Below are 25841 nucleotides of genomic sequence, written 5' to 3'. Positions count from 1 at the left end.
AACGCAGCGTTAGCAGGCTAAGGGAAGGTGACGTCAATGGAGGAGAGGCTTCACTACGCTGGGAAAACGGCTTCTCATTTAATGAATCGACAGCCTATCGGCTAATCTTCAATATGTTTGCTCTTAAACATTAGTTTTGGATTGATCTACTTATAGGTCATAGACATTTGCACGACAGGTATGATTGGTATCCGCAAACAAAAAGTTGCACAACTTTAATGGCGTCAAGGCTGTAATGTGATTGGTTATCCAGGCACACATGATCCAAGTTGGCCGTTATGCTTTCTTGTTGGTTTTTGTTTAAAATGTTGTTGTTTTTATTAGACGTAAAGCTTTCAGCATAAAACAAGCTGAAAAAAGCTGTATGTTCAGATATTCATACAACAAAATATTCTGGGGACAAAAAAACAAAAAAAATGCTGACACTGACGGAAAAAAACACTGGCGAGGAAAGAGTTAAACCAGATTTCAATTGTACATTATCATGTTTTAAATAAAAATACGTACTAATCAGGCATTGTATTGGCAATAATAATTGGTATCACCCAAAATGTCTATATCACCACATAACTCAATTTTAAATGCCAAAAATACGTAATCAAATATTTGGAAATGTTCAGTATTGAAACTTACTTCTGCAACTCTGGGTCAGTGCATTTCCGTAATAACCAAGCTTGCAACGGTTGCAGTCCTCGCCCTCCGTGTGGTACAGGCATTTGAGACAGGCGCCCGTGCGGGCGTCACAGGACCCCGGGTCCTGCATGTCAATGTTGTTATTGCACTGACAGGAGCGGCATTCCCCGCCCACCTCGTGTGGGTTTCCGTAATAACCAGGGGCGCAATCTTCACACCTGGCACCTATGGGCGACATGAGAGGGGGGGGGGGGGGGGGGGGGGGGTGTTAAATTACAGCTTTCACTACAAAAAAATGACATATTGCAAGATACAAAAAAATAAATACATATTTGAAGACAAAAAATAACCATATTCTTCCAAATACACTACGTTTCAAAAGGTTGGAACTTTTTTTTTTATATATATATATATATATATATATATATATATATAAAAGGAAATCTCATGCTAATCAAGGCTGCATTTATTTGACCAAGAATATAGTAAAAATAATAAAGTAACTATTATTACAATTTAAAATAACTTTTTGCATATATTTTAAAATGTAATAACATTTAAGCCTTTTACTTAAGTAATGATACTGACAATTCAGCTTTGATCACAAGGAATAAATAAAATTTTAAAATAACTTTTTTTATCTGCATATATTTTAAAATGTTATTTATTCCTGTGATCAACGTATAATTTCTCCGGTCTTCAGTGTCACATGATCCTTCAGACATCTTTCTAATCTGATGATTTGTTGCTCAAGAAACATTTTATATTATCACCAGTTATTTCGAATGGTAATAATATTTCACAATGGTACTGTTTAACTGTATTCTTGATTATATAAATGCAGCCTGAGTGAGCAGAAGAGACTTCTTCCTTAAAAAACATGAAAAATCTGGAAGATTCTAAACGTATATGACAAGTTCTAGCGTGTGTCATGATGACAGATGCTGTTATAAATCAAGTAAGATGTGTGGTGTTTACCTTTATGTCCCTGGTTGCAGACACAGAACACCTGGTTGGATTCGAGACTCCTATAACAAGCGCCGGAGAACTGTCGGCCGCTGCCGGGACCGTCGGGACACATGCAGGGGCGGCAGTGGTCTCCTGAGCCCAGGACGGGGTCACCATAGTAGCCGTTCAAACACCTGCGGAAGTGATTTGATGAGTAAAAGCCTTCATTTCAACCTATAATGTTGAACAAAGAAAACGGTAACTAACCTCTCGCAGTTGTGGCCGGTGGTGTGGTCCCTGCAGGACAGACACTGTCCGGTGTGCGGGTCACACTGCTCAGCGTGGCCGTTGCAAGTGCAGGGGCGGCAGTTAGGGAAACCCCAGTGTCCAGGCAGACAGCGCTCGCACTGCCGCCCATACGCTCCGGGAATACATTCACACTGACCCGTGGCCTCATGGCAGAAAGAGTGGACAGACCCTTCAGGACTGCAATCACATGCTAAATAACAAGAGAGCCGAATTACACTTGTGAAAGACATTTTAAGAATCGTCTATACATGATGCAATCTATATTATAGACTAGTGTTGTCACGATACTGGATTTATACAGGTATACAGGTGAAACTCGAACATTTTTAATATGGTGCAAAAGTTCATTTATTTCAGTAATTCAACTTAAAGGGTGAAACTAATATTATTATATAGACTCATTACATGCAAAGTGAGATATTTCAAGCCTTTATTTGTTATAATTTTGATGATTATGGCTTACAGCTTATGAAAACCCCAAATTCAAAATTAGAATATTGTGAAAAGGTTTTCATAAGCTGTGCGCCATAATCATCAAAATTATAACAAATAAAGGCTTGAAATATCTCACTTTGCATGTAATGAGTCTATATAATATATTAGTTTCACCTTTTAAGTTGAATTACTGAAATAAATTAACTTTTGCAACATATTAAAATTTTTCGAGTTTCACCTGTATACTGCCATACAGATAATTTGTTATTATATCATATATTTGATAATTTTGGGTAATTTTGTTGCTATAGCACAGGGAAGCTTTATGTGAATCATTGAAATACAATTACAAAAAAAAGACAAGTAAACAGTCAGTAATAAAATAAGAACAAATAAACAAAATGCAAACGATAGCACTAATAAATACAATAGAATAAAGAGACAAATGAAATAAACATGGCTTTAAGTTTTTCTGGTAACAGTAGGCTAGTATTCAGTTAAGAAATAGTACAGACATAAAAGTAATCAAATGTAAAATAACACTGGATTGTTTTCGTTGTAAAAAATAAATACAGGTTCATGCTTACAATTAAAGTTACAAAAGTTATTCAGTCAAGAGCAGCGAGTGATTTTCACTTTGTTTTTTGCAGCAGGTTTATTAGGCTGCTGTCCCTTTAAGAGTATATAGGAACTAGGAACTATAGGAACTATTTACATTCCAAAACTAACTTATAATTTTTAATTATAATTTTGTATGTATTTGACCGTTTAAAGGTAGGGTAGGTCAGAATTGTCTAAAAAAAACTTTTATTCAAATTTGTTTAAACTGTCTTTATATACCAATGCATAATTAAAATGCAAGTACTCTGAAATAGAGAGTATAAAAAACCGAGTCGCTCTAGTGTATATAATCTTCAATAAACACAGCTCATTAATTCCATTCACTCCCACCTAAAAACGGTGTGCGCGACTGCGCGCACGTGGGCAGAGCCAGTAATAGCGGCGGTAGTCATGGCGACGGAGAGTGACAGTCGCGCAAGCCAATCCTGTGATTCGTCCCGAATGGAAATAATGAGCTGTGTTTAATGAAGATTAAACGGTCTAGAGTCACTCGATTTTTATACTCTTTTTATCAGAGTACTTACATTTTAATTATGCATTGATATATATAGAAAGTTTAATCAAATTTGGTAAAAAGTTTTTATATAAATCCTACCTACCCTACCTTTAAGTGCAATAAGCCACAAAAAAGAAGTCAATTTGGTACTCGCGAGCTGTTTGAGAGACGGCTTTATGAGAGCGCCACATATATAGATCAGATATGTACACATCATAATATTACACACTATAAATGTTTGTAAAATCTGGAAGCTACTGGAGAAAATAGGAATGCAAAAAATATATTTGTTGCGGTTTCCGTTCACCACTGTAGTAGTTTTACCCAACTATCACGAACCCCATAAATGTGAAAAGAGTCCACTGGCAAGTTGTACTTACGCCTGCAGCCTTGCGGCCCAAAAAGGAAGGTAGACGGGGCGCACTTGTCGCAGTTCCTGCCGACCACGTTGGGGCGACACTGGCACTGCCCACCGCTGGGGTCACAAACAGTGCTGAGAGAGCCCTGCGGGTCACACTGGCAGGCTGAGAGAAGAGAAACATATTCAATATTAGCAATATTAACAGAACTGAATGTATCTGTTTGAGCATTCACATGAGTTATCCATATTTTCTCTGCATTTTTTAGATCGACCAATCTTTTTTTTTCCTGATATTTAAGCATTTTTTCTCAATTGGATTTTTTTTAATCCATTCTCTCTGGTGGATGTGCAAATCTCATAAATCACACTGAGATAATTCACCAAAGTTAAAGGTGAACATGGGTTTACCAAGTAGACCATGTTCAGGGATCAACATCCTTGAACAACATTCCAATCAACCAATCAAATATGAGGGATAGGTTTACAGTTTATGTCAAGTAAAGGCTCACAACCAGGGTTATGTGCTTCTACATCAGTGTTATCCACCAATCATTTCCCTCTGGTTTTAGGGATAAGTTATGGGTAGGGGTAGGGATAGGGTTAGGACTACATTTTCAGACAGGAATGTTGATTCAGGATTAACAAAATATGTTGATCCAGGAACATGTCTTACTTGGCAAAATCATGGCGACTGAAGTTAAACTCGACACCCAAGCGGCTCAGAGTTAAAATAACCTGTGTAAAAATGCTTGTTTAATGACTTGGCATGTCATGTCACCATGAAAGACCTGAAAAATCCAGGGGACTTTTTGAGAAGTCACTGGTGCAGGCCAAAATATGTTTTTTTCTAGTTCTTTAAACCCAGGTTCAGTACTAGAGGATTGCTAAAGCAGTAATAATGAGAAACTGAGGAGAAAAGTAGCAACACCACAAATGTAACCACTTTTTCATATTAGCATGACAGTAGTTTTGCTTAAAAAATAGTGTAGCTTTTCTAGTAACAAGCTGCACTTGTAACATTAGTGTCAGAAGATGAAAAGTTGATGGCTTTTATGCCAAGTGGAGCTTTACAGTCCAGCAAATTGAGGCACAAGCGGCTTCTAGAATGTCAGACGGTATAAAAAATCTCAATGTTTTATGATCTTTTGATGATATGCGATATATCTCTAGATTTATGTATTTGCTCTGAAATGGCTTCTTTTTTTTTCTCCAGAAAAAACAACATTTCTGAAAAAAAAAAGATAATTTTTGCCAGGTAGATTACATGTTTGGTACAAAAACTAAAACACAATTAAACATCTAGATTTAAAAAAAAATAAGTTTTCATTAAAACATTTTTTTAATCAAATAAAAATCTGAATTACCAACTGTAACACCATTTTTCCTGCTAAATATAAATCAGAGACAATATTAAAACAGTTGTATTTGTTACAATTGGTGTAAATTTGTCTATTCAAGTTTAATGTAGTCGCCATACTTGATACTGTTTATTCAAAAACTACCATTAATTTGCCATTCTGTGTAATAATACTGCTCTGATTAAATGACATCATCAGATTTATCATCAGATCGGTTATATATTTAAAAAGATTGTCTCTTTAAATAGCTTCAATGGATCTATTTATTAAAGTGTAGCCTTGAACTGTAGCTTACTTTTCCTAGAAAGGAGTTTGACTGTAGTTTTTACATTAAAGGAACACTGCACTTTTTTTTTTTGGAAATAGGCTCATTTTCCATCTCCCTAGAGTTAAACTGTTTTACCGTTTTCGAATCCATTCACCCGGCAGTAGCACTTTTAGCATAGCTTAGCATAGATCATTGAATCTGATTAGACCGTTAGCATCTCTCTCAAAAAAACCCCCAAATAGTTTAGATATTTTTCCTTTTTAAAACTTGACTCTTCTGTAGTTACATCGTGTACTAACACCAACAGAAAATGAAAAGTTGCGATTTTCTAGACCGATACGACTAGGAACTATACTCTCATTCCTGCGTAATAATCAAGCAACTGCTGCAGCAGCACAATGATATTACGCAGCGCCTGAAAATAGTCCCCAGCTCTGTAACTTCCAACGTGACCGGCACTAAGTTTGTAATATCATTGCGCTGCTGGTACGGCAGCAGTTCCTTGATTATTACGCAGGAATGAGAGTATAGTTCCTAGTCGTATCGGCCTAGAAAATCGCAACTTTTCATTTTCTGTCGGTCTTAGTACACGATGTAACTACAGAAGAGTCAAGTTTTAACGGTAAAACTCAACAGTTTAACTCTCGGGGAGTCGGAAAATGAGCCTATTTTAAAAAAAAAGTGCAGTGTTCCTTTAAGTATCGCATAAAGCTTAACAAGTTACAGTTTCAAAGCATCTTAAAGTATGACGAACATATCTTTCTAGTAGTACTGTGTTTTGATATGTTTGATTTTGTCATGTGGAGGTGAACGTTTTTACACCGATATTTATAGTCAGCAAAGCTTTTGTTCTGATTTATGCCTCTAGCCATGTCTTTTGCTTTTCTTCTTGTCCTGACAGTCGATGAAATTGTAAAGTCTCAGACAGGAAGCATGTAAGGCAGTATAATTATGCCTGAGGCCCCGTTACAAGCTCTGACACGAGGCAGGAAAGCACCCCCGCTGACGGAGGAAAATGAAAGCTGAATGAATGATGACAGAATGAAGACTGGCACGTCTATCATGAAGGGAAAAGGGGATGCTTATGTGGTTAGAGAATGGAGCCAATCTCATGCGATGATGACAGAGTGAGCATCTGTACGTGTGTGCACTTTAAACAACAGATCAAGTCGAAATGCCACATTTGATTATACAGTGTAAAAAATTATGATAAATAAGTTATGACAACATTTGTTTTTACATTTACAAAATAAGTTAAGCAATTTTAAACTTTTTTTTTTTATAAATTACACAAGCTTCAAGTCAGTATAATGTAATTTAAAGGTACAATATGTAAGAATTTTGTAATAAAATATCCCAAAATCACTTGCACAGTGGGATATATTTCCTGCAGTTGTGTACTTACAATAGCCCAAAAGTTCCCAAAGATTTTTAATTTCAGAGTAATTGACGTTATCCCTGGTTTCCGCTCATGCTGCAATAGTAACCATGGAGACAGACGTGGACAACAGCCTTACGTCTAGCGGCGCGTTCACGCTGTTGTTTCGTTCAAACATTATGGACCATGGCAAGCAGACTTAGTGACAGAAGGAGAACCAAAACGAGGATCAATACCAGCGTGGCGTTTTCGAGATGCCGAGAGCTCCACGTCCGTGACAAACTTCTACTTGACAGAGCTTCACGAGTCACGACTTGACAGGGACGCGCTCTTGTATGAACTTTATTAGACATGTGAGCAAATGTACATAAAACTAATCAATCTTATATAGTTCAACATGATGAAATCTTAGAATATGATCTGTATGTTATTCTAATGTTGATCTAGCTTACTGCTAGTCTTATACAGACAAACTAAAACATAGAATAATAACTTTCAACACACTCAAATGCAGTTTAGTGTGATAGACCAAGTGAAACAGCGCTGCGTTACCTTTCATTCGTCTAATAAAGTGACTTGTGTGAGTATTAATACAGCACTTGCGGGTCCTTATTCCTTTATATCCGCGGGACTCGCAAGACTCGCGTGTGGCGCTGATATATGTCTCTCATTAGCAATCGCGCCCTACTTTATCCCACAGTCATGTTAAAAACATCAATGTATTCACTCATTCATAAACATTATTAGATCCATCAGCTTGACGACAAGTTCCATAATTCCGCCGGAAATTTTGCGTCATCAACGTACGCCTTTGTTATTGTAAGAGGTTAGCGACCCCTAGCTGCGAAAAAAATTACATATTGTAGCTTTAAGTTGAAATGACTTACATTTTTAACTTTCTTATAGTGTAGAACTAGATTTTTTTTTTCTGAGGGAAATTCTTAACAAATATAACCAATAATTTGAATTTGTGTAGATGTACCTTTAACTCCCTGGTGCAGAAGAGCCGACACGCTGAAGATGTAATTTCTGCAGATGTCGGTCATGGGGGTTTTCACCACAGCTTGGCTGTTCTCCAAACAGCGGTAGCGCTGGAAGGTTTCCCAGGCGCTGTTGGTCACCAAGTCCCCAGCCTCTGATCCAGAGCCAGAGAAAATATCCAGGTTTTTGCAGTGTGGCATGAGGACGATCTGAGGGCAAGGATCGAATCGAACGATCAGCATTTGAGGATTCCAATGCAATTGAGACTGTTTTGGGGGTACAGCTTACCGAGTCGATGAGCGTGTATGGCGACTGCATATCGCTGAGAGCCGAGTATAGAGACAAACTCAAGCGCACGGTGTAGTTCAAGCCCTCTTCAAAACACACAGGCCGGGGCAGCACCACATACCTGATGGATAAAACCAAGAGAATTCACTTTATCAACACTCAAAGACATTGGTTTCCAAAACCTAGTGAGCTGCCTTCTATACACAGTTAACCCCTTAAGCGGCACCCCCCTTTTTTTAATAGACATGAAAATGCACATTCCGAACTTAAATGGTTGTAATTCAAGAATGCTTTTGGAATATAGATGTAAGATTGGTCTTGTTTTAAAGACGACATTTGGCAGATGTATTTAAATAAATGAAGAAAATTAAACAGAAAAAAGTAATAGAAGTTTGAGTTTATGAAAATGTACAATGTTAAAAATTGAATTATTCATATTTTATATAAAATATATATTTTCAAAACCTGGTGGACTCAAAGCTGAACACATTTTTCAAATTTTAGGTTGTTATCCCCAAAAAAAGCTTTTAGTGAGATTTTGTTTTCCACTAGTTGACATTACTGCCCATATAAGGCTGCCTCGATTTCCATATGTTGTTTGAGTGATCTGAGCCATTATTTTTACAATTTTCATACAATTTATGAAGTAGACATCCTATTCAGAAGTAGTTTGGCAGATTTTAAAATGAATTCAACCTCTAAGAAACACAAAAAGATCACGTATGTGCATTATAGCTCGCTGCCACATCACAACAATGCTATTGTGTAGGGTTTCCCGCAGAAAATGTGTTAGTTAAGGAGTAACTTAACTTTGTGTTAGCCTACCTGTCGCCACCATAAACATCAGCATAAATTCTCCTGATAAATGATTTGTTATTAAAGCATTAACATTCACAATCCACTGTTAATTTAACATAAAAGCAAGCAGGCTGCGTGCATGGTTTGCCATGACTGAATGCGTGCAAATGTGCGCTCCCTTAATAATTCCTTAAAGCTGACATCAGTTCATCGCGATCTCATACATCTGTTATTATCAATGAAGCTGACTGCATAATGAATCTTTCATAATATCTTTTATAATCAGAGGATTTGCCAGCATGCAGAATTCAGCACTGAACAAAAAGTCTGTTTTGAGCGGTGAGGGGATTCTATCTTAAATGCTTCTGATTGGCCATTGCGTTCAAGAAATCAACATTATTGTGTAGTTGAATAACTTGCCTTTCCAGATTAAATGTTCTTGGTCTTGGATTTTGTGAAATAAATTTCTAAATACGCAACTTATATGTTTTTTTCCTCTTCATGACGCATTTTTTGAATGATGCAATTTATACTCCGGAGCGACTTATAGTCTGGAAAATACGGTAGTATGCCCAAATAAATAGTATTCAAAAAATAACTGGCGAAAAGTACCTGGATGACCTACTACTTCTGTTGAGATTCTGAAGTGCACAACCCATGGACACTTTACTATCCCATGATGCCACGGGACAGGATTTGTGAATGGAAGTAAATCGACGTAACTGACGCAGTAGGTCACATGACAGTAACAACATGGCGGATTCATACTCCAAATTCATACTATATAGAATGTACTTTTTTTAACGGTCGCAAAGTAAACTCAACTCAAGTGAACCTACTCAGACTTCAAGCGTAGCACATACCTGGATCCAGGGTGCAGAGACACCATCTGGTTGTCATCATCGGGCATTGTGTTGGCACAGCGGCTGTCGGCGGTAATGACGCGAGGCCTGATGACAGTCATCAACACTTCTTCCCACTGCTCTGGCAGCTACAGACCATGAAAGAGCAAAAAGATGATGTAAAGATGTCATGTCTCCTGAAGCTGCCTGCTTACCCTTGAACTCAAGAGAGGACTGATGAAACCAGCTGACGTCAGTTAGACATTACTAATCTTTAATACAGTGTAATTAATACGACAGAATTGTAGAGGAAGTCACCTGAGGTTCATATCGGATGATAATGTCATACTCCATAGAGTGGGGAATGTTGTCAATGCTGAATTCAAGATAGGCACCTTCAGGAACATTCACAAAACCAATGCCAGTCCAAGTAGGGGATCTGTCCTGAGGGTGTGTTCTCGGGACAACGGTCACACCCTGCAGAGAGAGACGATGTTTGGGTCAACCATTAGGACAAACGAGGACTTTGATAAATGGGAATAATCAAGACACCTACAGGTCCAAATTTGGCGTCCTCTGCTTCATAAGTGTAGTGGTCCAGAGCGATGAAGTAAAAACCAGATTCCACCTGGTCGCAACGCCTGCCAAACATGTGCTCGCGACACTGACACTGGCCCGTTTCAGGAGAACAACTGGGAAATGAGAGGTTAAGAGGTTTAGATGGTTCGTCTGAATGGTCTGGAGAAAAATAAGCTCAGGAGGAAATATTCCACGCTGACACGCACACATAGTCAAGATACAAAACCTGTGAGGAATGGCACCCAACTGATTGTTGGACTGCGGTTAAAGCCTGCCTTTGTAATTTATGTAAATGGTTTTTCTTATTGGACAATATTGCCAGTTCAGGGCTTAATCTGGGACTAAGAAACATTCTTTTTCATTGCTTTTTCAGGCCTCCTGCCAGTAGTTTCTCAACAGGCTGATACAACTTGTAAGAAGGACAGTGCAGTAGGAGTAGAAAGTAAGTTTTTACAAGTTCTGAAGAATATGTGCGTGGTTTCTGCAACAAGGTAAATTTAAGACGTTTTAAGGCCTTTTAAAGACCATTATGAATGCAAGTTAAGACCTCTCACGTCCTTTATGTCCAAAAAAGTATGGAAAGACCCAGAATTACTTGGAAAGTAAATAGGCCTACATTTATTCACATTCAACTGAATAAGACAATACAGAACTGTGTAACCAAGAAATTAATAAAAATAAAAATAAAATAAACACCACATTCCGACATGCTAAATAAAATATAAAAATATATCTATAATAAATTCTGTCTGAGTAGTAATAAAACTAACGTTTACGTTTAGTTAAGAACAATTTAAAAGTAACGTTAACTTCATAATCCAATCAATAACCAATCGTTTAAGTCATTTTAAGGCCTAAAATTTGGATTTGACTTTTTAAGGACAGACTTTTTTGTTAGGCAGAAAGAAGAACTTCATACAGGAGGAGTAGTTTTACTCACTGGTTGTTGATCGCTCCACCATGATCACAGTCACATGGTCTGCAGCCATCCATATCGTTACTGAGACCCCAGTGCTGAGGCTATGAGAGAGAGAGAGAGAGAGAGAGAGGGGGGGGGGCCTTGTTAAAAGATAATTTCAACAGACAGACCTCACAAGAAGCAAAATGTAAACAGCAGTTCTTAATAAAGGCAAGAGATCACATTTTTGCTAAACAAAATGATAGAAATCTGTAAAAAAAAATAAAAAAAAATGTAATGTAATAATTTAATTAAAAAAATGTAAAGGTGCAGTAAGCATTTTCTGAGAATCGCTGTTGACATTTGAAAAAAAAATCAACAAAACAAATTTAAAGTATAAATATAATAACACATATAAACGCCCCTACCCAAAAGGATCACACCCCTATCTTGATAGCCACGCCCCCAAATTCATGAACACGCTATGCAGCACAGGCCCCTCCCCCCTCATGAGTGGACACGCCCCTTACTGCTGGTTGGCTACAAGTGAGTTTTGGTGCTCGGTCCGATCCACTTTCAATAGTGTTTCTCTGAAATAGCTTTACTGCACCTTTAAGCAATATTGCACGAGCAAAAGTGCCATTATAATGAATATCAGGGTTATTGGTTATTGGCACAAACTTTTGTATAATTTACATTATAAAACGGATCAGCCAATAAGCCCTGTGAAGCTGCTCTGTGTCGTGCCTAACAACACCTCTTACCTGTTCACTGTAAGTCACGGCTTTATTGCTTTATTATAAGTGTCACATTACTTACCATAAAAGTAAAATATTATGTTTTTTAAATAAAAATAATAATTTACAGTTTTATTGCGTAAAGACATATGAATTGACTCATAAAGTAAGCAGAACACCCACCAGACACTGGTCACAATTCCTTCCGGTAACCAGACGTTTACAATAGCAGTTTCCTGAGTCCGTATCGCATGGGCTTCCACCTGGAACTGTCCCCAAAGCATTGCACGTGCATGCTGGGTAACAACAACACAAGAACAGCTTTCTTTACAGTTATCAAGACCTTATTTTCACATTGAAAAATTATTTGGATTTAGACTGATTAGTCGATTTATTGTGTGAGGCATCGACTTACGCTGGCATCCCAGAGGCTCGTCGCTGAGTCCGTAATGGCCCTGTTTGCACTGGTCACAGCGCTCTCCCTCCACATTAGGCTTACAGCGGCACTGACCCGAAATCAGCCCGAGAGACACGTCTGTCAGCGGATCACAAACTCCACCGTTCAGAGAGCCGACCGGATCACAGTTACAGGCTGGAAAAGACAAATCCGGACAGCATACTTAAAGACAATGGGAGGAACTGTGGACAGCTGGGAAAACTAGCAAACGAAGCCATGCTAGATCTTATCAATGCAGCACAAGGAAATTAAAACGATCTGTATCTCATTATATATAATAGTACAGTTTTTCAAAAGTAATTTTGGTAAAACTGTGTCTATTACAAAGTTCCCCATCAGCACAACAATCTATTGGTAAGACTTAACAATAACATTTAGTTTGTTAACATTAATGCATTAACAAACAATGAACCATTTAAGTCAGTAAAGACATTTATAATGTTACAAAAGATAAGTTTCAAATAAATGAATTTTTTCAATTCTTTCAATTCATCAAAGAATCCTGAAGTTTTTTATTACAGTTTCCACAACAAATATTAAGCAGTAAAAACTGTTTTTTAACATGGATAATATTAAGAGCCATTTATAATAATTGAGCACCAATAATAATTGATAATATTTGAGCAGCAAATCAGTATATTAGAATTATTCCTAAAGGATCATGTGACACTTTCATGTCACACTGAAAATATTGAGTTTTACAATAGGCTATATTCAAATAGAAAACAGTTGTTAAATTACGATAATATTTCACAATATTACTGTTTTTATTGTATTTTTGATCAAATAAATGCAGCTTTGATGAGCAAAAGAGACTTCTTTTAAAAAACAGTAAAAAATCTTAAAGCTGCCGTCGGCAACATTTTTTTGATCAAATTCAGTGAAATTGACACTATAATCCGACAGAACAACATAAATAAGGTGGTTTTAGAAAAAAACCGAGCTTCTAACTCCACCTGGAGCGTGTTATTTTGTTTTGCAAAAATCCACCTCTCCCGGATCATCGGGTCTAATCAGCGCAGGGGGGGGTGAGATCTGACTGTCAATCACAGGTCGTGCACAAATCACAGATCCCCCTCCCTCGCGCAGACGCGGACGTTACAATATCACATGCACACGACACGCCTGAAGTTCGCCTGAAGATTGTACGAAGCGTGATGGCAGAGAGAAAATCGAATAACAAGCTTCCAATTCCTCGGTTATTGCTATCTATGGATAGATTAGCCAGGGCAGCCTACCTCCGAGTCTATGGTGTTGATCGATGCTGAAGAGACGGACGCGTTCAGAAAATCAGGTACACGCGCACTGACGATGGGCGGGTGCTCGTTGGTAGTGGGGGAGGGGCGTGAGAGTTGTAAACATTCAAAATTTTGTCTAAGTCCACTCAATCTGCCAGACTTGCCGACGGCAGCTTTAAGTACTCCAAACTTTTGACCGCTGGTGTATTTTTGTTAATTCATGTTTGGTCATAATGCATTAAATAATGATAATTTATGCAACTTGAAATGTTAAAAATGTCTTTTGACACTGAAATTAAATTAACATTAACCCAATTAATACATGTTGTAAAAAAAAATATTTTGTTGTTATTTCACATTAATTATTGGATTAATGTTAATGAATCTTTTTGTAAACTGTGACCAAAGTTTGATGTAAAATTCACAGACCGCATTTCTGATTTGTGGTCTAAGGGTTCAAACTATAAACCTCAGTCACCACAACAAAAGAGGAATGTGAAACCTTAGACCCGTGTGCTTTGAAAAAGGGCGGAGCTCTGTGGTGATGGACTACTTCAAAGCCCAGGTGTTTCTACTCCCCAAATCCTCACAAGCAGAGATCAACAAAGAAACAGCTGGACCAGAATCACATCACAAACTAGACCAGACAGGTAGAGGAGAAGTAGCTGTATGAATGAGCTCAGAGGACATGACAGAAGAGGAAATGAGAGGGGACACGTACACTCGCAGATGTTGGGGTCGCGGATGTCTTTCTCCGGATGTTGGTAGAAGAATGGCTTGCACTGCTCGCACTTGTTACCCATGGTGTTGTGCTCGCAGTCATCGCACACGCCACCGCTCACGTTACCCGAGGCCTGAAACACGGCCATGTCGAAATGACAGGAATCAGAGTGATGATTGCAGTTACACTCTGCAAAAGAAGCAAGAAAATGTTAGTGAGATAATGCAGATAATGGTAGATAACAGAGTAAAAATACAACAACGTTGTTTAAAAACTATAATGCAGTAAAATGTGCCACAAAGAACTACAACATCGTTGTTTAAAAGCTATAATGCAGTAAAATTTGTGCCATAAATAACTACAACGTTGTTTAAAATCTATAATGTAGTAAAATGTGCCACAAATAACTACAACGTTGTTTAAAAACTATAATGTAGTAAAATTTGTGCCACAAAGAACTACAACAACGTTGTTTAAAAACTATAATGTAGTAAAATTTGTGCCATAAATAACTACAACGTTGTTTAAAAACTATAATGTAGTAAAATGTGCCACAAATAACTACAACGTTGTTTAGAAACTATAATGCAGTAAAATTTGTGCCATAAAGAACTACAACGTTGTTTAAAAGCTATAATGCAGTAAAATGTGCCACAAATAACTACAACGTTGTTTAAAAACTATAATGTAGTAAAATTTGTGCCACAAAGAACTACAACGTTGTTTAAAAACTATAATGTAGTAAAATTTGTGCCACAAAGAACTACACCGTTGTTTAGAAACTATAATGTAGTAAAATTTGTGCCATAAAGAACTACAACGTTGTTTAAAAGCTATAATGTAGTAAAATTTGTGCCATAAAGAACTACAACGTTGTTTAAAAGCTATAATGTAGTAAAATGTGCCACAAATAACTACAACGTTGTTTAAAAACTATAATGCAGTAAAATGTGCCACAAAGAACTACAACGTTGTTTAAAAACTATAATGCAGTAAAATTTGTGCCATAAAGAACTACAACGTTGTTTAAAAACTATAATGCAGTAAAATGTGCCACAAAGAACTACAACGTTGTTTAAAAACTATAATGTAGTAAAATGTGCCACAAATAACTACAACGTTGTTTAAAAACTATAATGTAGTAAAATTTGTGCCACAAAGAACTACACCGTTGTTTAGAAACTATAATGTAGTAAAATTTGTGCCATAAAGAACTACAACGTTGTTTAAAAGCTATAATGTAGTAAAATGTGCCACAAATAACTACAACGTTGTTTAAAAACTATAATGCAGTAAAATGTGCCACAAAGAACTACAACGTTGTTTAAAAACTATAATGCAGTAAAATTTGTGCCATAAAGAACTACAACGTTGTTTAAAAACTATAATGCAGTAAAATGTGCCACAAAGAACTACAACGTTGTTTAAAAACTATAATGTAGTAAAATGTGCCACAAATAACTACAACGTTGTTTAAAAACTATAATGTAGTAAAATGTGCCACAAATAACTACAACATCGTTGTTTAAAAGCTATAATGTAGTAAAATTTGTGCCATAAAGAACTACAACGTTGTTTAAAAGCTATAATGTAGTAAAATGTGCCACAAATAACTACAACGTTGTTTAAAAACTATAATGCAGTAAAATGTGCCACAAAGAACTACAACGTTGTTTAAAAACTATAATGCAGTAAAATTTGTGCCATAAAGAACTACAACGTTGTTTAAAAACTATAATGCAGTAAAATGTGCCACAAAGAACTACAACGTTGTTTAAAAACTATAATGTAGTAAAATGTGCCACAAATAACTACAACGTTGTTTAAAAACTATAATGCAGTAAAATGTGCCACAAAGAACTACAACGTTGTTTAAAAACTATAATGTAGTAAAATTTGTGCCATAAAGAACTACAACGTTGTTTAAAAGCTATAATGCAGTAAAATGTGTACAACAAAGAATTACAGTGTTGTTTAAAAACAATAATGCAGTAAAATTTGTGCAAAAAAGAACTACAACAATGTTGTTTAAAAACTATTTTGCAGTAATTTTCGACTATGTGGTTTTAAGGAGTTACAATAATCTCACAAAACATGTTAGTACTGTAAAAAATCTTAACATCTTAAGAAATTATAATGCAGTAACAATGGTGCAACAAAAAGAACATCAACGTTGTTTAGAAACTGTCATGTAAAAACAATGATATAACTAAGAATTATGATAGCGATGTTTAGAAACTATAATGCAGTAACATGAAACTAATATATATATATACATTATAACTCATAAATATTACGTTTTTGGGTTTAGACCAAATAACATTTTATAAACTGAACTAACCTAAAGATAAATGAATAGATCTTGACAAAAAAAATTGCATGATTTCATTGGCCCATGATTTAACGTAGCATAACATCATACTTTTACAGGCGTTGGTGTTACGTCCCTCGGCGGGCCTCCAAGGCAGGTCATGGTAAAAGTCCTGACAGAGCTCACAGTTCAGACCCATGGTGTTGTGATTACACATACAATGGCCGTGGACCTACGGAAAAAGCAGACATAATAATGATTACCAATAACAAAACACTCAAAATAATTGTAATCAAACTGATATTTGAGAATTCTTGAACATTTGGAGAGAGCCAACTTCTAAATCAATGTTTTGTGAAAAGCTGCTTCTTACAACAGAAAGTTAGATAAAAGATGCAGTTGCTCAGAACATACAAATTCAGCCCTAAACCAGATGGCAACAGGAGATGTTTATACTGGATGCATCTGGTCTATATTAAACAAACTCCAGCTCGGGAACATACGCAGATCTAGACACAGTCTATGTGAGCTTTCATAGAACTGCTTCGTACCTGGAGAAAATCTAGCGTCACTTCAGTGCAAAAATAATGTACTGAGATTGAGATCTGAATGTATTTTTCGTTCATTACTTTTTTAAGGGCTGCAACAGACTGAGACGCATTTCAGAAAGATTGCAAACAGAGGAGAAAGCAGACTAAACAGGAACCTCATTCCTTTGGTGTATTTCGTTTTTCTCTCGATAATTCAAAATAATTGATATAAAACCACATAAACATAAATGAAACAAAACAAAAAAAGGTTTGTAAACAAGACAGTCGCCAAGAACCTCTGCGTGCATTTTCTCTGCCACATGATTATTTGCACTGTAAACTATTCAATAATGAAACCATGAGGCGGTCCACATACTTTCATACTAATGTGAAACAGATCCAGACTGAATTAGCAGCAGACTGTGACGGAAGTTCAAACGATTTCTTTCCGTGACAAATGTGTGTGAGATGTTTTCTTCAAAACAGAGGTTAAAAAAGCCACAAAAAATGTCTGCTGCATTTACATTTTGCATAAATCAAAAAACACTTCCTTTTAAATGTGCTGTATGTATTTCCTATTCATTATTATATACCGTAATACCGCATTAAATTTTCATAATTTCTTGCCATTTGTGATGTGATAAAAAAAAGTGTTAAATAGAGCTGGGAGTAATACATTGAAAATAGTCAAAAACACAATTACCGGGTAGTATAAATTAAATATAACAATAAGTAATATAAATATTACAATATATAAATATAATTTAATCTAAAAATAATAATAGTGAACTATAAAAAAAACTACTAATAACTTACTTAACGTGCCCCTATTATCATATACCGCCAACGGTGTATGAATGAGTGAATGAATGGGTGAATGTGAGGCAATATTTAAAGCGCTTTGGTGGCCATGGGTCTGTTAAAGCGCTATATAAATGCAGTCCATTTACCATTTACCATTTATTATGCTTTTTAGGATATTACCTTTCATGTAGTGTGTAATATAGCTGTTCTGTTCGTGAATGTAAACGATTTGCAAAGTTTAAAACATCAAAGTGCAAGAGTTTTTGTCTCAGGTCTGTGTAGGTTTGAAACAGATTTGCATAATTCCAGTCTATGGTCTTCATTGGCTGCCCGCGAACAACATGTATTTGAACCTCAAACACTGTATTTGTAGCTGAGACTGAAAGAGTTTGGTTCATGTTGTCATGACGAGAAGACGCTGTTTCCATGCACTTCCAACAGATGAGGATTCAAGCTCAAATTGATACGGCAAAACCAACGCCATTGTTACTGTTCGTATCACTGTGTATCAAGCGCCGAGGAAGATCCAGAGCTGAAATTTATATATGATAATGGGTGTTTCTTTTCTGACACGCTCTGTAGGAGCCATCTGACCAATCAGAGCAGAGTAGACCAATCACAACAGACTGGGCCATCTGACCAATCAAAGCAGAGTAGGCAAATCACAACAGAGCAGAGTAGACCAATCACAACAGACTAGGCCATCTGACCAATCAGAGCAGAGTAGGCTCTCAGAAAGGAGGGTTTTAGAGAGATTGAATCCTTTATCAAACCGTTTCAGACACTGTGAGAAAAGAGGTGATGCTGCAATGTATATTGTGAGAAAATTAAAGTGTTTTTGACCTTGAATGCATGTAAACCTAGGAGACCTTTAAAACAAAACTAAGAGACTTTAAAATAGCATAATAGGGGTGCTTTAAATTACAATAACAAATGGCTTTTCCATACAACATACCATGCCCTCCATGTCCTCTTCAGATCCATCGACGGGGGCGCATTCAGATGCGTGTCCATAGCAAAAACAGTTTCCTCTGACCACCATGTCATAGATTGAGTAGTAGTACTTCTCCTTGATCTCTATACGTGAGTCCAGAAGGTTGTCCCCGAGAGTGTGCAGCCTAGTGAACTTCACCCTCAGATTAGTGATCTTTAACATGTCTATAGAAGGGAAATGTAATTTATAGAAAGCAAGAAGTTAGAAATACAACCATTTGGTTGGTCTGTTAGGCCACTTAACGACAAAGATGTATGTTTTTTTAAGAAAAGGTCTCTGCTTGTGTTTTGTTTGTGTCCTTACTTTGGATTCTGGGGCTGTAGGGATCATCAATCCTGAAGACTGGATCCAAAACCCTAAAGATGACCTTCAGAACCAAAAGGAACAAGAGTCAATGAAAAATCCAGTATTTAAGGAAGCATTCACCAGAAGTGCAGTCAATTTCCAGATGCTCACCTCGCCCTCAGTTGAGGGTTCAATGTCAGAGTAGCGAGAATCGCAGATAACATCATCCACTTTGGCCATGGGTCCTTGAGAGACGAAGGGGAAGGAGGATTCGCAGTCATAAGCAAAGTAACGGTACACTTGCCAAGTCTTGCCAAAGTCCGAAGAACGCTCGATCACCATGGCAGCCGGTCGAAATGTCTATAGAGAGAGAAAGCACCATAAGACATTGCAAACTTGGGATCAATACTTCCAATATTGATGATATCCCGTATCATCAGGATTGATCCTTACATAATATCTATACTTATTTTTTGGTTACACTTTATTTTAAGGTGAAGCTGTTCAGGGTATTTACACAAATTAGTACCGAGTAATATTAATTAACTATAATGTACTTACTATAGGGTTACGGTTAGGGTTAGTTGATTGTAATTATACATAATTCATTATATTAAACACTTATTTTAAGTAACAAAATGTATTTTATGGTTTTGTATTATAGTTGACAATAATAACCCTAATATCATCACTAGTTTCATAATTTGTAATAATTTGCTGTTTATTTGTTGTTTTTGATATAATGTTGAAAGGCAACACATTGTACTGTTAGAAACATGGAATTGGATATTATTATATGATATGATATTATATATCAAAAAACAGTGACTTGTGTCTTGTTCAGTGCCATTTCACAACACACTTTGCAATGAACATCACATGAGCACTATTGTTCTCTTGAAGCCAGTCGTTTAATCTGTGCTCTCTGATATATTTTAACTGTATTGCTGAAGTGAGATCATGCCAAAATGTAATCTTTTGCCGAAGCATTCCATCGGTCTCAGTCGGCTGCACAGCTGGGTTTATCCCAGACCTCCCACGGCTCCCACACACTGAGCAACACTTCCCCTCCTGCCAGCAAAATCCACATCAACCCCCCTTCCCTTCCCACATTCTCTCTTAACGACCTCAAATCTCACCTCAGCCCGGGGCTTTGGCGACACCTTCCCCCTAAACGCACATCACCAACTGCCTGTGTCCCCTAAGCACTTACTTTAAAGGTCATGATGAGGTGGGTGAAGTGGAACTCTGCCTCAAGGTTCAACTGGATTGTGACGTTCTGCAGGCCTGAGAAAGAGGAAAAAGACATCAAGAAAGAGAGTCCAGTCAAAGGGTTGCATTTCTCCACAATTATTACTGCACTTCCATTTATTAACTGCCAGATATCACTCTATAAAAAAATAAAGTTTTTTTTATTGGCCTCTATGGTTCCATGAAGAACATTTCCATTCTCTCCCGTTTTAAAAGTGGTTTCAGGTCTGAAATTTGCTCTGTCCCTACTGGTGTCCCCCAGGGTTCAATTATAGGCCCATTACTTTTTAGCATTTATTATAGCATATTTCCTTTTGGATTGCTCTAAAGTTCACTCAGGTTTAATTATCAAATTTACGCAGACAATACTCAGCCTGGTCAAAATGTTTCCTTTTCCTCACACTGCATTTTTTAGAAAAAAATATGGATGACCCAAATTGTTCTGTTTCACGACTAAAGTCATGCTTATTAGCTCTCCTCATCAGCTTCGCAAAGCTGGTTCACTAATTTGAAATGTGGATGGCTCTGTTTTGGATTTACTAAATAAAAAAAATTAGGAGTTATACTTAGTTTCAATACAAAATAAACAATTTCGCCAGGAACATCTGCAGCTTGTACATTAAAAAGCAATGCACAATTGCTCTAATAGTACTTCAGAACTCTGCTCTACAGACACACTGCTTTTTTATTGGTAAAGTTCTTTGAGGGTCTACTCAATACACATCAAAAATAAGAATAAACAGTCATATCTTTAATTAAGTAGGAGTTTCCCCCCCCAGTATTCCCAGGCCTTTGGTCCAGTTGGCAGCTGTATCTCTCATGGGTAAGTACTTCTCTGTCCTCCTACCACATACTCTCTCCTAAACCATACATTCACAGGCTTCTCTGGTTGCATTCATGGTCCCTTGTTTCCTGTCCTGGTACATTTCACACTCCTCCACTGCAATAACCAGAAAATCTCTGGCTTTCCATTTCCTCTGTCTGTTCATGTAATTGAGGAACATATGGCTTGTAGAAAATGTACATTCTAACAGCTTGAAACAGCTGAACCTTCTCCTTTTGGCTAAAGATGTTTCGCAACTCATCCGAGTGGCTTCATTGGACGTAGAATAATGGGAGCATTCCCAGGTAAAATATACTTGTCTTAGGGGCCGTTTACACAACACTGTTTTCAACTAAAAATGGAAAACTTTTTATGTGTTGTGGCATTTTGGGGGCCTAAAAATTGTAACTTTTGAAAAGGGGTTTCAAAGTGCAGGTTTTTTGAAAATCATAGGCTACCATTATAGTCTCAGTGTAAACTACAAAAACGCTAATCTGTGAAAATTGTGACGTCATGCGCATGCGTATTATGTGTAAAAGATCTTAGAAATGTACTCAATGTATTCATGTTGATTTCATATGATTTTGAAAACTATTATACCCATTTAAAGTAAAAATGTCAAGTGTTGTAACCGTCAACTAAAAACATATTTTCCTTACACCATGAATAGTATATTTAATCAGTGTTTGAATGTCTTACTAATAGTCTACAATTTATTTATATATTTGTTTTGTGTGTATATATATTTATTTATTTATTTATTTTTTCAAATACAATAAATTTCTCATAAATGTCTTTTGTCAGGTTTTCATAGTCGCACCACATGATATTTTAATGAGCTGACGTAACCTTGTCATAAAAAAAGTTAAATTATTTCATATTTTAAGAGACTTATTGAATTACTGGTCTGAGGGTATGTCCTCTCTACGATATTTCCTTTTTTTATGTTTTTTCTTCATATTAGTTCAGTCAGATGACTTTGATTTATGTATAATATATATATATAATAAAAAATAAAATACATTTTTTGGGTGAAATGTTTGTTTCAACACTATCAGCAGGAAGGAAACTCTTTCCCGAGGGAAAAAGAGTTGTCATTGCACACTTTAAAGACGGGTCATCACCTTAACTGGTCAGCAATTACACAACTGCTTTGAAGTTGTTAGTGCCTCCATTGGTTTGATTATAAGGGAACTAACGGACACACTAATGAGAGAGAGTTCCCTATAATAAGTGTTTCACTGCCTTCCTATGTTCCCATGAGAACTATACGGATAGTGCAGTCTTTCATACCTTGACTGAGCAAACACTTAAAATGGTACTGAACATTGGTATTGAAAAGGAAAAAAGATGAGCAATCGTCTTGTTTGGAGTCACAGCTCAACTCACCATTTTCCGACTGCCACCAAGTCTTGAGGCGGTTCGGAGCAAACGTAGTCACAACATTTTCAATTCCGTGGCTGGTTACTTGGTGCATACTCTCATCGTAGGTCTCCCTGGAATCGCACACAAAGCACTTCTTCTCTTCCTGTGATGGAGGGGGAGGGAAAACCAGATAATGTCAATTGCATTCTTGTGACACCAGAAGTTCTCCAAATGAAATGAATGACTGACTGTAAAGGTCTCCAAGATACCAAAGCTAGTCAACCCACTTGGTCTGATTTACATTACGCAGCTTTTTTAAAGTCTGATGGCCTACAGAAAGCATTGGTTTCATGTGCTCTCCAGATGTTAAGAGTTGCTTTGGGACATTTTGCCCTTCATTAAAAACATATTAAAGCAATTGAGTTATTTTGAGGGGAATTAGCTTGAAGTTGGGACATATATGAAGTTGTAATTGTGACAAGCGCATTCAAATGAGTTCCTGTCTACCTCCACCTCATAACCGCCATTTGACCTCACGAGGGAAGGATGACATAACCACCACCATTTTAATGGCTGTCTGCATGCCATGAGCTCCCAACTCAAAATATTGCACTGCAAAGGTTTGTCTTTGATGACACCACCTAGCTTTAAATGATTAAACGTGAAGAGATGAGGGTAAACTGAAGACTGGTGATCAAAAGAACTGATTCAATGGTTTAAAGCAAATTCTTGGTCTCGAGACAAGACTTAGAAGCAATTATCTCTGTTATGGTGTGGCATGAGTGATTATAACTCAGACATAGCATCAATGAACCTCTATAAATCTGCTGGTTGCAGTTTTGAAGATTCAGAAGACCCTCATAACTTTTCAATGGACCTACGTAAAACATTGTAAGGCGTTTTGTCTAGAAGGAAGTCGTCTAGACATTCAAAGGTCACAGGTCCTGAGACAAATCTCTACAGACAAACAGAACTTCATGTTCCAAAAACACCCACATAAAATATCAGGACTGCAATGAAGCGCTTTCTGAAGATGTTCCAGATAAAAGCCCCGAAGGGTGTTGAGAGAAATAAAAGCATAAATCCTCAATTGTGGTATTGAAATATAATTATCAGACAAAATATAGAGCCCACATGGGTGCAGTTTTCATTTCAGATGAACATATATCAATTGACATCATGACGTTACCATAAAATTAATGCTTATCTTTGCAACCTGAAAAATTAAGTCCTTATAATATCCACCACTATGGAATGATGTTAGCTCATCATTCAAAGTCAATGTTTCTGAGACTTTTAATGGCAAAACATCTGCATTTTTCAAGAGGGTTTTGAGATGCCGCACATAGGTTACCTGCAAATGACTGACGATACAAAAGGGCTCAGGTTTATGGAGTCCGCATGTTGAGGTGGCCGAGAGTTGGTCAGCTCTTCCAATGAGAAGATCTCCTGTGGCAGGATAACAGCTCCCCTCTGTGCAAACATCTCCCAGCTCAGGCACATCCGCAAGAGCCCATGCCCCTAGAACTTTGTGGAAGAAAAACTTTTATATGCATTTGTACTAATGAAACGTAATACCATATGGACTTCGCTTGCTTGAATTTTCAAGGTTTTGAAAAAGCTCAAAAGAGTGATAGACCAACATCTCAGCCATGCTGCTAAATTAGCCATTTTAACATACAGTACACTCTAAAAAAGTGTTCCATGAATAACCTTTAACATCCATGGAATCTTGCCATTGCAAAAAAGATTCTTTATAGTGGAAATGATTCTTCAGACAATCAAAATATGGTTCTTATAAGAACTGTTCACTTAAGGTTCTTTGAGGAACCAGAAAATGGCTCTTCTGTGAAAAGATCCCTTTTGGAACCTACATTCAAACATACACTCACACAAACATATACATACACATAAACATTCATACAAATAAATAAATATAAATAGGCCTATATGCTATCTAAATAAGATGCAACTGGCTGTATGGCAGTTTAATTGAAATTAAATTGAAATTAATTAAATTATATGAATAATTAGTTTAGTATTTTAATTAAGCATATTCATTTATAAGTAAATGTAAAAAAAAAAAATTAAGTAGGCTATAATAAAAACAAATCAATATATAAATCACAGGTAAACATGCAAAGGTGTAAATACAAATAAATTGTAAAATTACATGAATTAAATAATATTTGTTTTCTTTTGAAAGTTTAAGATATCTAGGCTACTTAAAGTAAATAAATTGCAAAAAGATAACTGCTTAAAGTTTGAGAAACCATGCTTTGTGGCAGTTAAAATTGTGAAAACCTTATAGTGACTTTATCTCAAACAAACTAAAATTGAAACTTACTTAGAAGGGCTGCGAGCCGTAACAGCATGTTTCTAGATTGTTTCTTCAGCCTGTGCGTGCAGTAACCCTGGTCTTGCGTTGAGTCTGGTGATCCCTGCAGACTGTGCCTGCTATACTGCAGCTGGAACTGCGAGAAACTTTTTCTCCTCCGCCGCTAATCTTCTGCGCAATGCGCATGCGTCAACTCGCGCCCTCCCTCCCCCATCGACGAAGGTGGTCTTGAGGTAAGCAACGCTCGGACAAAAAAGGGATAAAACTAATTAAAAGAGTGGACTCGGTAAAGATTTACCCTTGGGCGGAATTTTTCGGGTTTGTGACTGAAAAAGTGATATAGTCATATTTTGTGTTATTAGCCTATAGGTAAATATTATCCATTTGTAGCCTATTTATGTCAACAAAATATCAGATATTTACCTTAGGCTAATGTAGCCTACCTACTGTGGCTTGCATGTTTTAAAGTTGACATGAAATCATGTCAACCCTATGTAACCCTAAGTAAATAATGACCCTATTTACTTTGTTTGCGCATATTAGTCTTACACAGTGGTGAAAAATTAATCTGTAAGTTAATAGCCTACACATAACAAAAATTGTTTTTGGTAATCTTTAATCAAAGTCTGAAAAATAACTTCCGGTCTGGAATGGCGTTCCTTTTCTGATGGGCTTGGGTTGAAAACGCTTAACCACTCCCCTCAAACCGTGAAGCCCCGTTCACACCGCCAGCGATTTTGTCGCTGTTTGTCGCTAGTCTCTGTACTGTGAAGTCCGAGACGGTGACGTAACGT

General features: G+C 36.9%; 1 protein-coding gene across 1 annotated transcript in view; it reads right to left on the bottom strand.

The window, feature by feature from the left end:
- The window catches only part of lamb1a (laminin, beta 1a), a 39272-nt gene extending 14052 nt beyond the window's left edge, over positions 1-25220 (bottom strand). Inside the window, exons 1-21 of the mRNA XM_079603211.1 lie at positions 25057-25220; positions 24064-24236; positions 22734-22872; positions 20484-20557; positions 19442-19630; positions 19289-19352; positions 18947-19149; positions 16769-16889; positions 14347-14535; positions 12346-12522; positions 12114-12226; positions 11236-11315; positions 10273-10408; positions 10035-10193; positions 9738-9865; positions 8077-8197; positions 7790-7997; positions 3823-3966; positions 1849-2080; positions 1612-1775; positions 634-858 (exon numbers count right to left, since the gene is read on the bottom strand). Coding sequence (XP_079459337.1) covers positions 634-858; positions 1612-1775; positions 1849-2080; positions 3823-3966; positions 7790-7997; positions 8077-8197; positions 9738-9865; positions 10035-10193; positions 10273-10408; positions 11236-11315; positions 12114-12226; positions 12346-12522; positions 14347-14535; positions 16769-16889; positions 18947-19149; positions 19289-19352; positions 19442-19630; positions 20484-20557; positions 22734-22872; positions 24064-24236; positions 25057-25084 — 3067 coding nt within the window. The 5' untranslated portion in view covers positions 25085-25220. The remainder of the gene's footprint in view (positions 1-633; positions 859-1611; positions 1776-1848; positions 2081-3822; positions 3967-7789; positions 7998-8076; positions 8198-9737; positions 9866-10034; positions 10194-10272; positions 10409-11235; positions 11316-12113; positions 12227-12345; positions 12523-14346; positions 14536-16768; positions 16890-18946; positions 19150-19288; positions 19353-19441; positions 19631-20483; positions 20558-22733; positions 22873-24063; positions 24237-25056) is intronic.
- Between the last annotated feature and the right edge of the window lie 621 nt (positions 25221-25841).

Source organism: Phoxinus phoxinus (assembly GCF_949152265.1).
Source record: "Phoxinus phoxinus genome assembly, chromosome: 25".
NCBI classification, from domain to species: domain Eukaryota; kingdom Metazoa; phylum Chordata; class Actinopteri; order Cypriniformes; family Leuciscidae; genus Phoxinus; species Phoxinus phoxinus.
This window is presented reverse-complemented; position numbering and strand designations above follow the sequence as displayed.